Source organism: Anolis sagrei, chromosome 4 (genome assembly GCF_037176765.1).
Source record: "Anolis sagrei isolate rAnoSag1 chromosome 4, rAnoSag1.mat, whole genome shotgun sequence".
Classification (NCBI taxonomy): Eukaryota; Metazoa; Chordata; class Lepidosauria; order Squamata; family Dactyloidae; genus Anolis; species Anolis sagrei.
The window spans coordinates 154,228,655-154,243,172 of record NC_090024.1 but is presented as its reverse complement, the minus strand read 5'-3'; the positions used below and the strand labels follow the sequence as shown (position 1 = coordinate 154,243,172).

The 14,518-nt window shown below is 38.2% G+C and overlaps 1 protein-coding gene across 3 annotated transcripts in view; it reads right to left on the bottom strand.

The window, feature by feature from the left end:
• Positions 1-14,518, bottom strand: part of COL24A1 (collagen type XXIV alpha 1 chain) — a 215,046-nt gene that overhangs the window by 66,442 nt on the left and 134,086 nt on the right. For all 3 annotated transcript variants that reach the window (XM_060773864.2, XM_060773865.2, XM_060773866.2), the window contains exons 26-30: positions 13,110-13,163; positions 11,441-11,494; positions 9,817-9,870; positions 397-450; positions 3-47 (exon numbers count right to left, since the gene is read on the bottom strand). In XM_060773864.2, the coding sequence (XP_060629847.2) occupies positions 3-47; positions 397-450; positions 9,817-9,870; positions 11,441-11,494; positions 13,110-13,163 (261 nt within the window). The remainder of the gene's footprint in view (positions 1-2; positions 48-396; positions 451-9,816; positions 9,871-11,440; positions 11,495-13,109; positions 13,164-14,518) is intronic.

Here is a 14,518-nt window from a genome sequence, read left to right as displayed (position 1 = left end):
ACAATGAGTCCGGGAATGCCTTTTTTCCCTGTATCACCAGGCTCTCCCTGAAGAAAAGGAAGCAAAATTGAGCAACTTTATTGTAAATTAATCTCTTTATTTCTTCCTAAATCCCAAATCATGGGCCTTTATCATCACTTATAGAGAAAGAAGTGTATAGCACCATCATTATTTAGTTTATCATTTATAGCCTATGAAAGCTTTCAAACAGCTGACAAAAGATAAACCACAATACAACATAAAATCGACATTTCAAAATGAATAAAAATGAAATAGTACATTAAGGTACAACACTGAATTGAACAATTGTATCTGGTTTCATCTTTCATTGATCGTCTAATGGTATTGTGGTACACGTTCAGGAACCCTGAGAATGAACAAATAAATTAGCATTACCTTAATACCTTGAGTCCCTTGCTCTCCTGGTGGACCATCCTGTCCTCTTGGTCCCTGAAAATTAAAAACACAATTCCTGGTGTGTAAAAAAGAAAATTTTCAGCACTAGTGCAATTCTGTGTGTAGTGGTCTCCTACACGTACTAACATTTCCACTTATAAACTCCCCCACTATTAGCACAAAAATAAAAGTTTTGTTTTTACTGGGTACATTCTACAAAGAACTCAAAGGGAACAATCCTATATAAGATGCAGTGAAATCAGTGGGACTTAGTGTTAAGCACACACACACACAGATACCCTGATATAATATAATTTATGGTTTATGATATAGATGACAGTGCTTTATTGGATAGGATACTGGACTAATGCATGCTTTTGCCTGCTTTTGTACTTCACCAGGGTAACATTAGAGAGTTCAAAGCATTTATTATCTCATATGAAAACAGTCTGAATTTAGTACTGTTCTTAAAAACTTGTCATGTCTTTTAAAATACCATTAGGATAGAATCTTGTCCACTGAAGATGGAAAGGCAGACTTGTTTTAAATGACTAAGGCAGCTTAGTCATTTAAAACAAGAATAATGTAACTAGCACTATGTTCTAAGACACTTTATCTAATAAGAATATAAATAAGAGGCTCATAAAACGTCAGGGAATTCCTGCTCTCCAAATTTTAAAAATGGTTAAATATGAACATTCCCATATTAAAATAATGTGGACATTTTTGAGTTCTTCCATATTAGAGTATATTCAATTAGCATTGCATTTTAATATTTGTATTACGTATCTTAATATTTGTATTTTAATGGTACTGTGCTTTATCTGAGTGTTTAAACTGTGTTGTATCCTGCCTTGAGTAGTGAGGAAAGGCAGGTAACAAATGAAAATAATAATAATAATAATAATAATAATATCTTCCAGGGAATAAGAAAACATGATGTATGTAAGCGCATACTCAATAGAGGTCACTCAACTGCAAATTAATATACTATGAATACACAATAACATATTTTCCAATATATAAAACATTAATAACCTTAGATATGCAGATGATACCACTTTGATGGATGAAAGCAAGAATGAACTGAGGGGTCTTATAACCAAGGGGAAAGAAGAAAGTGCAAAAGCTGGGTTGCAGTTAAACATAAAAAACCAAGATTATGGCAACAAAAATGATTGATAACTGGCAAATAGAGGGAGAAAACATGGAGGCAGTGACGGACTTTTTCTAAGTGCGAAGATTACTGCAGATGCAGACTGAAGTCAGGAAATCAGAAGACGTTTACTTCTTGGAAGGAGAGTAATGACAAATATTGACAAAATAGTGAAGAGACATCACAATGGCAATGAAGATCCGCATAGTTAAAGCAATGGTATTCCCCATAGTAACATATGGATGCGAGAACTGGACCATAAGGAAGGCTGAGCGAAGGAAGCTAGACACTTTTGAACTGTTGTGCTGGAGAAAATTCTGAGAGTGCCTTGGACTGCAAGAAGATCCAACCAGTCCATACTCCAGGAAATAAAGCCCGATTGTTCATTGGAAGGAAGGATATTAGAGGCAACGATGAAGTACTTTAGCCACATAATGAGAAGACAGGAAAGCTTGGAGAAGATGATGATGCTGGGGAAAATGGAAGGAAAAGAAAGAGGAGCTGACCAAGGGCAAGATGTTTGGAAGGTATCCTTGAAGTGATTGGTTTGACTTTGAAGGAACCTGGGGGTGGCCACGGCCAACAGGGATCTCTAGCGTGGGCTGGTCCATGAGGTCACGAAGAATCAGAAGCAACTGAACAAGTAAACAACAACACACTTTGTGTAAAAGGTATATATGACATCACATGAGAATCTTTTTAATGAAATCCACTTCGGACAGAATATGCATATGCAATGTGTATACCAAATTAGAAACAAACACACAAGCATTGTATCAATCTTTATTATGTATAAAAATCAAAGAATAACTGGATCTAAGCTGCATAAAAAGAGAAAATAAAATGCTAGAAGCCAAAACCACGCTGATTACACACCCCAAGTTTCTAGATATTCTCCCCTATTGGACTTGTGTCAGGGATAATAAAGTGGTTCAAATATGTCCCCTCACTTGCCCCATACTAGCCACCAAGTAAGCAGTGTCAATTGAAACTTTTTAAAACTAAATTACTGCATGTGCAGTTTCATGGTGCTTACAACTGAAGAGAGAGGTGAAGGTTCAGGTTAGCCCACCTTAGTTTGTGTTGACGTGTCTACAGTGAAAATTGACCTACTCTTACACGACAATTAGGAATAGAACAAAAGGAGAAAAGACTGCATTAATGCAAATTTTGTGAAGAAGGAGGAAAAAAGGGAGGACAGAAGGGAAGAAAGCGATAGGAAGAACATGTGGCAGTATGCAGTGAAAATATTACTTACAAAAGAATTAAATATCAAGGAAAAGTACTTCCCTGCTATATACCTAATTTTGTGGATAATTTTCCCTGCAGAGACCATACTGATGATGTGACGAAACATCAGCCATTGCCCACATCTAGAAATTCAGTATAAAGAATATGGAAACATTTTTATGCAGTCTTCCAAAATGTCATGAGGTTACACAACCACATGGATCATTAACTTTGTAGCACTTCTTAAAAGTATCCAAAATGGAAAGAAGACCCTAAATATTTGTCTTTGTAAAATAAACACAAAAAATACAAGCTAAGAGTTTGGATCGTAATGTAAATCTCTCAGTTACAACAGACTAAGAAAAAAACATATCCAGAGTGGGCTCACTACTATGAAAGCAGAATAGTATTTCTATAAATAACACATTTGTGAGTCATTGTTGGCACAGCTGAACTGGAGCAAACAGAAGCATCGTTTCCTATTGCAGTGAGTCCATGATACTATTTGGCTGTAGTCACTTGTACTGGCCAGCCTACTGTATGATTCCATATAAAAAAAACGGATGAAAGCATAACACTGCCAAACTGTAGCTACAGTCTGATACTATGATATAAATTTCACTTTTTTCAGAGTACAGCAACAAGGTATTATATACTTAGACATAGCATTTCTGAAGTGCTTTAAAGTTGACAGTGTTTTATATTTATGAGTGCTAAAATTATTGCAGATTTATAACCATGTTGCAAATTGGGAGGGGGGAATGCTGCAAATGCAAGGTGGGAAGTTTAAGTAGTTTGTGAGTCTGCAAACGAAGTGAGTTCTGAAATTAATCCTTTGTTTGCTCAGTTCACTATACAACTGGAATATATGCACGTTTCCTCCAAATTTTTTTCATGTAAGGAGTGACTTGAGAAACTTCAAGTCGCTTCTAGTGTGAAAGAATCTGCCGTCTGCAAGGACGTTGCCTGGGGGATGTCTGGATGTTTTTTGATGTTTTACCATCCTTGCAGGAGGTTTCTCTCATGTCCCCGCATGGTAAGCCAGAGCTCACAGAGGGAGTTCATTCGCGCTCTCCCTGGATTCGAACCTGCAACCTATCGGTCTTCAGTCCTGCTGGCACAAGGGTTTAACCCATTGCACCACCGGGGGCTCCTTGGTTTCCTCCAATATTAGTTTCCTCCAACATTAGTAACAAACAACAGCCGAAGTGTTACTTCCAACACTCCCTTCTTGCCCTATTGCCTTGGCTAGACCTGCAGACTTATAATATTTATTAATTCAGACAAGGCTGAAGGTAAGACACCATGAAACTGGACTGTGAGAAAGAAATCTCTCAATTCATGCCAAAGGATAAATCGTAGTCTAAACTAGCCTTGTTTATTTATAGGCAAAAAGGCAGACTTTATATAGGAAAAACAAGAATGGAAAATGAAACAAATCAGCCAGCACTTGTGAAGTTGCAGGCTATTGTGAATTTACAGCCTAGTAAGAGGAAAAGTGGGGGGGGGGGGGGGAGAGACAGCAGACATTTCTTTCAGTGGAATTTAGCGCTATAATTATGTAGTGTGAATGGGCCCCAAGAGGCATCTTAAGAACAAGAAAAGGCCCCTGTTCCAGGTTGCTTTCAGTCCTAAGCAGGTGTTTTATTCTTAAGGTGTGGGGTGTAGGTGTAGCAAGTCCTTCTTGTTAAAGCCTATTCACTGGGAAACTTAGGAACATTTTCTACACTATCATTCATAAAACTCCTGAGCCACTCACAGAAAACAATATATCCAAGAAAGCATCAGCAACTATCTACTTCTCCAACTTTTCCCCTGTTGTTTTTTAAGGTTGAGATTCTGAAATGTTTTTGATCAGCTTCAGAGGCTTATTAGCATGCATTGTGCTTCTGCCACCAAATAGGCAAAAACAGCACAATAAAACTTTTTAAAAAATAATTGTAGATTTTTGACACTACGAAACTTACACAATGAGTTCAATGTGACCAAATTCAAGATGCAATTTTTTTTCATTATGGTGCCTACATGAATCCAATACTGGAATGGAGAGATCTTTTGACTTATTCAAATTCCTGGATTACTGCAACGCACTCTAAGTGGGGTTGCCTTTGAAGACTGCTCGGAAACTTCAACTAGTCCAGCGAGAAGCAGCCAGATTACTTACCGGAGCGGCGTACAGGGAGCATACCACCCCTCTCTTACGCCAGCTCCACTGGCTGCCGATCCAATTCCGAGCAGAATTCAAAGTGCTGGTTTTGACCTACAAAACCCTATACGGTTCCGGCCCAGTGTATTTGTCCGAACGGATCTCCCTCTACATCCCATCTCGAAATTTAAGATCATCTGGGGAGGCCCTGCTCTCGACCCCGCCACTATCACAAGTGAGGTTGGCGGGGACGAGGAGCAGGGCCTTCTCAGTGGTGGCCCCTCACCTGTGGAACTCACTCCCTGGGGAGATTAGAACAGCGACTTCCCTTTTGGCGTTCAGAAAAAAATGGAAGACCTGGATATGGGACCAAGCTTTTGGATATTCTGGCAGCTAAGGAAAGATCTGATGATAAACAAGGGCGAACGGAATGGAATGGATAAACGGACTCTGAACACTGAGCATGAGATTGTTTTGCTATTTTACTATGTATTAATGTTTTTAACTTGTTAATCGTTTAAATTGCTTTTATGTATTGTTTGTTTATTGATTTAGGCATCGACTTGTGCCTTCGTTTGTAAGCCGCCCTGAGTCCCCCCTCGGGGGTGAGAAGGGCGGGGTAGAAGTAATTGAAATAAATAAATAAATAAATACTGTTTTCATAGGTTTGTCGTTGCATGGATTCAGTCCCTTTCTCATAATCAGGGCACTAAGCATTAGACATAAATATTGCCAATATGTACATAGCTGCATTATAAACATTTGACAAATAATAATAAATATGATTGCCGTTGATTCAATTTTGCAGTCTTTGACATCCAGCCACCATAAATGTGTCAAAGTACAAACTTCAGGCATTTTTGTTTTGGAGCACAACCAGTGGCTTTATGTGGTGAGCAGGATTTAAACTTTGGTACTGAGAACCAAAGATCAAGGTTCAAACAACTAAGACACTCGATTCTCCTTTTCTTCAGGAAAATGAACAGATTACTAGGGATCAAAATCTTAGGGAAATGAGGCAGGTAATCATGGCATAATTTTACTCGGGTAGGTTATATAGGTTCTGAACCTGTCAAGTGTGCACTTACCACAGAAGCAGCATTCTCTGCTGAATAGAAAGCCGAACACATTTTCTACATAAACAATATTGTACAATGATAATTTAAAAGCAAAAACAAGGCTTTCTTTACAAATTACTTTTGTAATTCCTGGCAAAAAAAGCAGACGATTTCCCATGAATATGTGGCCTTGCAGTCTTGTAAAGTTTGGGACTTCCCTCTTTACCCCTTGTGCAGACTGCTTCCCACCCATGCTGGTTTTAAAAAGCCTGAAACAGCTGGTTTCAAGAGAGGAGAAGTGGAGAGCCATTAGAGCAGTGGTTCTCAACCTGTGGGTCCCCAGGTGTTTTGGCCTACAACTCCCAGAAATTCCAGCCAGTTTACCAGTTAGGATTTCTGGGAATTGAAGGCCAAAACATGTGGGGACCCACAGGTTGAGAACCACTGTCTGGAAGTGCATTCAGAGTGTGACACAAAGCGGTGTTGATGGTTCCCTGGCAGGAAATGATAATATTTAGCACAGAAAGTGCATTGAGGCAAATAGACTGTATATAAAAGATACCTTCAGCTTTTCAACCGCATTTAAAATCCCATGGATGAAACAGAGCAATTGCACAATTAAAGCTTCTTAAAGAATTACCCTAGGTTGAAGGGCAGAAAGGGTTGGCTTGAAAAGCTGTATGTATGTGCTTTCCATAATTTCATCCATAGTTAATATGGTAGTGTTAGAAGCACTGTTGGACTCTAGGATCTGCAAGTGAACCTGAAAGAACTGGGCTAATGTAATCAACTAGTCTAGCACAGGCATGGGGTTTATGGGATCGAGCATGTGCATTAAAATGTGTTGTTTAAAAGCCTGTCTGGGGTCTTTTGTTTCATTCTTGCAGAGCAACATCCCTGAACACTGAGACTCCATTGGTAGAATTTGTGCTGGATCACTGACTGGCACTTGTCAGAGCTAGTGAAACTAATACATCTGTACCAGGGGTACTTAAACTGTGAAGGGCTTCATGGGTGATAGAGATGCTATGTGGCGTCATGTTGCTTTCCTTGTCCTCCTGAGAAATGCAGGGAAATTAAAGTGGGTTTTTTTACACACTCTTTTTAAATAACTTTTTAAAAAATTGATAAATCAAACAATACAATTCACAATTCTGGACACAAGGAGGCAGGAAAGATATAACAAATGTATATACAATGACTCCACTAAGGCTGAAAAAATCCACTAATTTGAAGACCACTGTGAAGTTACTGAATGAATTACAATTGAGTTTTTACTGGTACCAATAGTTAAGGCTATTTTTCTTTCTTTCTAATTATTACAAAAAATGGCTGTGAAGGCCTTAAATCCTACAACAAGAAATTCATATTATGAGTGGATTGACTGGAGGTTTCTGGATATGGGATGTTTAGATTGGAATTGACTTTGAAAAAGAGACACAGTACAGCTGGGAATGCAGGAAGACATTTGCAAATTGTTGGGCAGTTATTGTTCATTTTCATGTGGTGGGTTGAAATGCTCCAAACTGCATGTTTTGAATGTTGTAATGCTTGGAAGCCATTCCGGAAAGCATACAGGAATGAATAAAATGTATTCATTCATACATATTTTTTTTTCAAGAAAATGTGTTTTAAAATATCAACAAATCTTAGTATCATTGTTTGTTAATGATAAAAGGGAAATTAAAGTTTTGAGCTGCTGGAAACAGTGGCAGCATCTTCCAGGGGCACCGAGCCTTTCCCCTTGCTGCCCAAACTTTTTTTCTCACCGCCCAGGCCTTCCTTCTTGACTTCTTTGTTTCCAAAACCCTACTTCCCTCTCAGTGCTCAGGGGGTACTTTGATTATGTTTTTCCTGCATGGCAGAAGGGGATTGAAGTGGATAGCCTCTGGGGCTTCTGCTATTATTATCCCAAAGGCTGAGTGTCCATCTGTTGGGGGTGCTTTGATTATACTTTTGCTGCATGGCAGAAGGGGTTTGGACTGGATGGCTGCTGGGGTCTTCCACTGAAATACTGTTATGTTGGTTAAAATTGTTCTTCATTCTCAATATTGTATTCTCTCCTTTTTAAAAACAATGTGTGAATTAGTTCACACAAATACTCTCCATCCATCTGCCACTGACCTGGCTCATACGTGATATATATATATATATACATAATATATAATATAATATAGAAATATTTCTTGGGATTCCACAAGAAACTTTTACTTCGAAAAGGGCTCCACGGCTGAAAAGATTTGAGAACCGCTGGTTAATAATAATAATAATAATAATAATAAGAAGAAGAAGAAGAAGAAGAAGAAGAAGAAGACTTCTTCTTCTTCTTCTTCTTCTTCTTCTTCTTCTTCTTCTTCTTCTTCTATTCCACCCTATCTTCCTGAGGGGACTCAGGGTGGATACAATTGCTGCATGTGGGTTTTAATTTCAGTTTGTTAAGAGAGAAAAGTGGTTCCAATCTTAGAAGGGTCAGACTTAACTATCTCACTGTGGGGTTTTTTTTGTCCTGGATAAGACTTTTCTTTCATTCTGACAGAGTTCCCCCCCCCCCCCTGATCAGTTAGACTGAACCAGTGGGCTTCTTCACAATCACTGATTACTGTGCATTTTCTCGGCTGTATGGTCATGTTCCAGAAGCATTCTTTCCTGATGTTTCGCCTTCATCTATGGCAGGCACTCTCATAGGTTGTGAGGTCACAACCTCTGAGGATGCCTGCCATAGATGAAGGCAAAACATCAGGAAAGAATGCTTCTGGAACATTGCCATACTGGCCAAAAAACTCACAACAACCCAGAGAATCCAGCCCTGAAAGCCTTCAATAATACAATCACTGATTAGCTGGTGAGTGGAGGTAGCAGCAGTGACTGCATTCTTACAACTCCTGGCTTCAACTTTTGGCCTCATTCAGTAAATAGAAAGTACAAGGTCAATGAGGTTTATGAGATCAAACATTCCTATTTCAATGAGTCGTTTAAAAGGTAGAATTCGCCTTCTTAAAAAGAAGCTCTCTTAGGTCAAGATCTCCCCCCCTCCCCCTGCACCAGCCATTTCCCCGGCCTTCCCTTCCCCAAGCCAACCTCCAGGGATTTCTTCCCATGTAAACCGCCCCACAGTCTTCCTCGCCCCAAGCCAACCCCCCTGGCCTCCCCCCTTAAGCCAAAAATTATTAACCATAAAAAAGATTAGGAAATTTATGTCAACATGATTTGATATATTCATTTTAATAAGCTATTCACTGGGTGCACTGGATAGGTGCAGGATTTCACGCTGTAACTATAATTATCTTGGTCCAAGGCAATCAGCTTGCACACCTCCTTTATCTATGTCTATATCAATATCAAAGACGGCTGGCACACTCTCCTTTCACAGGGCCAACTGCAGGTTTCAAGGGATGGGAAAGCTATATCACGATGCTCTCCACCTTTCCATCAATATATCTTCAAACTGCATGCATAGGTGAGAAGCATGGTAAGATTGCACTTTGTAACAAATTTTGAAAAAAAATCTGTTCCTGTTTTGAAAGTGTTATTTTTGTTGAATTGTGCATTACTTATTTTGAAAGTAGTTGCTATACTCCAGAAACCTTGTTTTTGTGGCTACCACAAACTATGTTGAATTGGTGAACTCAATGAAATATACATTGAAAAACAATAACAAAATGTGCTGCAGGTTGTCTCGCAAAAACAAAGCTTTTGCAGTTTAATAAACCTTTTCCATGTTTTTATGATAGAACCAATTAGAAAATGGTATTTATAACCCAGGAACAAAAATCGTGTTACAGACAGGTCATACAAATGTGCCTTATGTTGAATAATATGATATTACTCACTCTTTGACCTTTCGAGCCCTGGGGTCCAGAAGGTCCTCTTGGCCCTGGTGGCCCCTAAGAATTGAAGATTTTCAACTTTAATAACTTCAAAACGCCAACTGAAAATATACACAACTAACCTTTTAGCATGAAATATATTTCCAAGGTTATATTTCATCATCAAGAACATGGTCACACACACACATCCATTGCAAATTGTTCATTTTACAGGAATTTAACTGGACTTACATATTTTTTGTAGATGGATCTGACAACATAAAGTAATGTTTAAAATGTTATTATGGCCCTTCAGAGCACCTCTGCCTTCTTGCAATGCTTTCAATATTCATTCCATGGAAGTTCACCATTGCTTTCCTCTCAGGCTAGAATGATGTCATTTGCTGAATGCCACCCAATGGGTCTCAATTGTTGAACGGGGATTCAAACTCAGGTAATCCTAGTCCAACCCTCAAATTATTATACTGGATCTCACATGTAAACATATTAAAGAGCAATTTACATTTATTATTGAAGTAGCACTGTAAGCATATAGATCTTCAGAACTATTTTACTAAAGGAGGGACACATGATGAATTCAGGGACAATAATTTTTTTGTGTATCAGTAGCAACTTGAGAAACTGCAAATCTGGTGTGAGAGAATTGGCTGTCTGCATGCACGTTGTCCAGGGGATGCCCAGATGTTTTACCATCATGTGGGAGGCTTCTCTTATGTCTCCAAATGGGAAGCTGGAGCTGACAGACAGAAGCTCACCCCGCTCCCTGGATTCAAACTGCTGACCTTTTGGTCAGCAGTTCTGCTGGCACAAGAATTTAACCCATTGTGCCACTCCAAGACATGATTTGTTTTCCCCTACAGCAATGGATCTGTTGTTCCTGGTATAGTAAATGAAACACAATGCATGTAGGAGACTGATCTATATGAAGGATAAAAACTGTTGTAATCTGCAAGGTTGATCTCAGAGAGCAAAAGATTACTTTTATGTATTCTGATTTCATCTTCCTCTTTCTAAAAAGTTCAGGGTTGCAAAAGAGTTATGTTTATACTGATATATTTTTTATCTCTTTGTAGCATCTCCATTATAAGAGCTGTCTCTAAGTGAGGCTAAGATTTTGCTAAAGCTCTCCAGTGAATTTCATTGTCAAGGAAGCATTTGAACTCTTTATTTTTCAGTTCCATCCCATTAGTCTTTATAGTGTACCACACTGCTTTTAGATTGTAGTTAAGTTCTATGGTCTTCCTAAATTATTGAACTTGTCAGACCAAATAAATTAGGAAAACTCAATTTAAATGAGTGGTGAGTTGCAAGAGTTCGGTCCATCTTTGGAGGATCTAAAAAAGTGCTGACCCCCCTCTAGTCTCTCTGCTATGGTGCTGTTCCTTGTCTTTTTGAACGTCTGGGTGAGTAAATGGAGGCTGAGGCCAGGGATGGTTGATGCACTGAGTCAGCATTGGTGCTTTTCTCTTTCAACTTAGACCACAGGTCATATAAAAATCTGCATTTTTTCCCCCCAAAACCTGCCTTCAACTTATACGTAAGGTTGACTTATACATGTATATATGTGATAAATCATTATTTGTACAAAGGTGTATCAAACAATAAATTAAACATGTTGTATACTTACAGGCAATCCCTGTGGTCCTATACCCCCTGGGCCACCTGGAGCTCCTGAATATCCCTGAAACAAAGCAAAAAATATTGGGGATTTGAATGTAACATGTGAGTTTTCAACTTGAAGTGACTCTAAAGCAACTGTCTAATAGGGGTTTCTTGACACCATTGTCTTCTACTGTGGCTAAGAGTGTTTGGTTTCCCAAAGTAAACCAGTGGACTTCCAGAGATTAAAACCCTAGTATCCCAAATTTCTTGCCTAACATTCAAACTTCTATGCCATTACAGATTTCTGTTGTGGTTTTCTTCTTGAAATGTTCCCATTTTTCCCACTTCCTTAAGCTGTATACTGGATCAGGGAGGAAAATGCACAAGAGTTCTATTTTGAGGAAATCAAAGCACATGGCCACCAGCTTACTTCTTAACAGATTACGATCAAAGGCTTTCTTTTGTTGTTCTGATCCTAACTCTATTTTTGGTGTTAATGCTATTTTTGAAAGACAGCTGACACACATAAAAACTGGTGTAGTGAGCATGGTAAATTCTCCTGAAAAATAAGTCACAATAATATAAATCAACATCAAGTGCAGTAGTAGTAGTAATGTATGAATGCTTAGATTGCAGACCAGTTGCACACAAAGCAAATGAATACAATAAAACAACATGTGAGTTTATATTTGAGTAAACATGGCTCTATCACTTCAAATTCAAGAAATATATTGGTTTGAAAATATTTGTTGTTGCTGATGTTTTGTGCCTTCAAGTTGCTTGATTTATTGCTATCCCAAGTGAATTGTCTATCAAGGGATTTTCTAGATTAGTTGTTATCGCCCTCCTCTGAATTATGCATCCAAAAAACTAAATTATCTTACAGTAGTGAATATTCTTTGTATTTCTTTGCAATGTTTCTTCCAAAAAGGACCCTTAGTAAAATCTAAATGAAAAATTAGTTTCTCCAGTAAATTACTTGTAATCTTGTAATCTTATCAGACTATAATTAATCAGAATTTTCAAAAATAGAGAAGCCAGTGTTTGTTTGTTTGTTTATTTATTTATTTCACACATTTGTACTCTGTCCTCACCCTGAAGGGGGGCTCAGGGTGGCTTCACAACAGGTAATCATTAGATGCCAACACATAAATTATAAATAAACAATTACAGTTAAAAACAGCAGTTAAATATCAATTATTAAAACATCCATTAAAAAAATTCACCAGTTTAGAATCATAATCCCAGGTCAGTCCACTGCCAGTCACATAAAATTACTCCCATTCTAGTTGCTGTGTCTATTGCTTAAATGCTTGGTCCCACAAGTTTTTTCCTAAAGGACAGGAGGGAGGGGGGCTGACCTGATTTCATTGGGGAGGGAGTTCCACAGCAGAGGGGCCACCGCTGAGAAAGCCCTGTCCCTTATCCTCACCAGTTGCACTGGTGAGGTTGGTGGGACCGAGAACAGGGCCTCCCCTGACAATCTTAACCTCCTTGATGGTTTATAGAGGGAGATACGTTTGGACAAGTAAACTGGGACAGAACTGTTTAGGGCTTTATAGGCTAAAGCCAGCACTTTGAATTGTGTTCAGTAGCAGACTGGCAGCCAATGGACCTGACGTAACAGGGGAGTTGTATGCTCTTTGTACCCCTAGGTGTTCTTAGGGGAATCACAAACCCCAGTAATTACTTACCATAACACCTTTTTCTCCATGAGGTCCCATTGGGCCAGGACTACCCCTTTCTCCCTTGAAGACAAAGAAACAAAGAGAAATTTTGTAGCACCTTTTCATTACACTATTCTTTTGCTGAGTTATGTGAGTCAAATGGTAATTGCTGGTTCTATCACATCTCTATGCCTCTGTGATGAGGGAAACAAGATTTATAACAGTCCCGGCAGCTGTTTTGTAATAGAAATCTAATTTTATGCCTGCAGGCTTAGACATGTTCAACAGATCCATTCAATCAGTTGTTGAAAGCTTGTGCTTCATCACACTAGAGAAAAAATCCACTTTAAATCCAGTTTCTGCCTCCTGCAGAATTCTGGGGTTTGTAGTTTCGTGAGGCTGTTAAAGGCTCCTCCCTAAACGTCAAACCCCAGAATTCTGCAGGAGGCAGAAACTGGATTTTAAGTGGATATTTTCTTGAGGCAAGCAAGGGTTAACAATGGGATTTTTCACTGATACCCCATTTGGATGAAATGTATGGTATTTTCAAAAGAAATTATTAAAAGAACAGATTTTACTGAGAGCAACAGATGGTACTGCACTAATACAATTAGCAGAATCAGCTAAAAACAAAATTATGTTATATGTTACATATACACAGTATACTATAGAGTATGACTTTTTTTCTTTAACTACAAAATTTAATACATTTATGATATTTAGGAAAACAGTATTTTAGCACTTTGTGTAAATTTGTTACATATGGGGAAATGAGATAATGTTGTGATAATGGTAAACTTGATCTAATTGATTTGCTTTGTGCTGACAGAGTCATTGTAGTAGTACTTCAGTTCCTGTTTGCAAAACAGCACAATATTTGAAAATGATGCTATGAGAATATTACATTTAAATGAAATGAAATTTCAAGTACTAAATCTAAATTCCTTCTAAATTCCTGCCATTAAACTAAATGAAGTAGTTTCCCCTTCCGCGTAAAAATAAGAAGGATGTTGGATCATTTTGACAAATATTTAAGTTTCTAGCATAATAAAATCTGACATCCAGCTAAAAAAATAGTTTCCTGGTTGAGACTTAGGGAAAAGCATTAATAAGAAATACACTCCTCAAAAAAATTAAGGAATGTAACAATAAGAACACTTGGAAATATTTGTCCTAAAATTGATTTACAGAGTTAAATAAAAATCTTGCTTTTTCCAGTCATTTTGATCAAGCTGAAAGAGAATTCTGCTTGAATAATATCTTATGATTATGCTTTTTGGTTGTTGTTGTTGTTGTTGTTTTTATTCACAGGTCCCTAAGCTATTACTCAGCTTGTGCTTCAAACTGGCTTCAGAGGAATAGTTGTTTTTCATTCAGAAAAATGGGGCGGAGAGGGTGGTTTAAACTCCTGAGAACTTAGTTTATATAGTAGTACC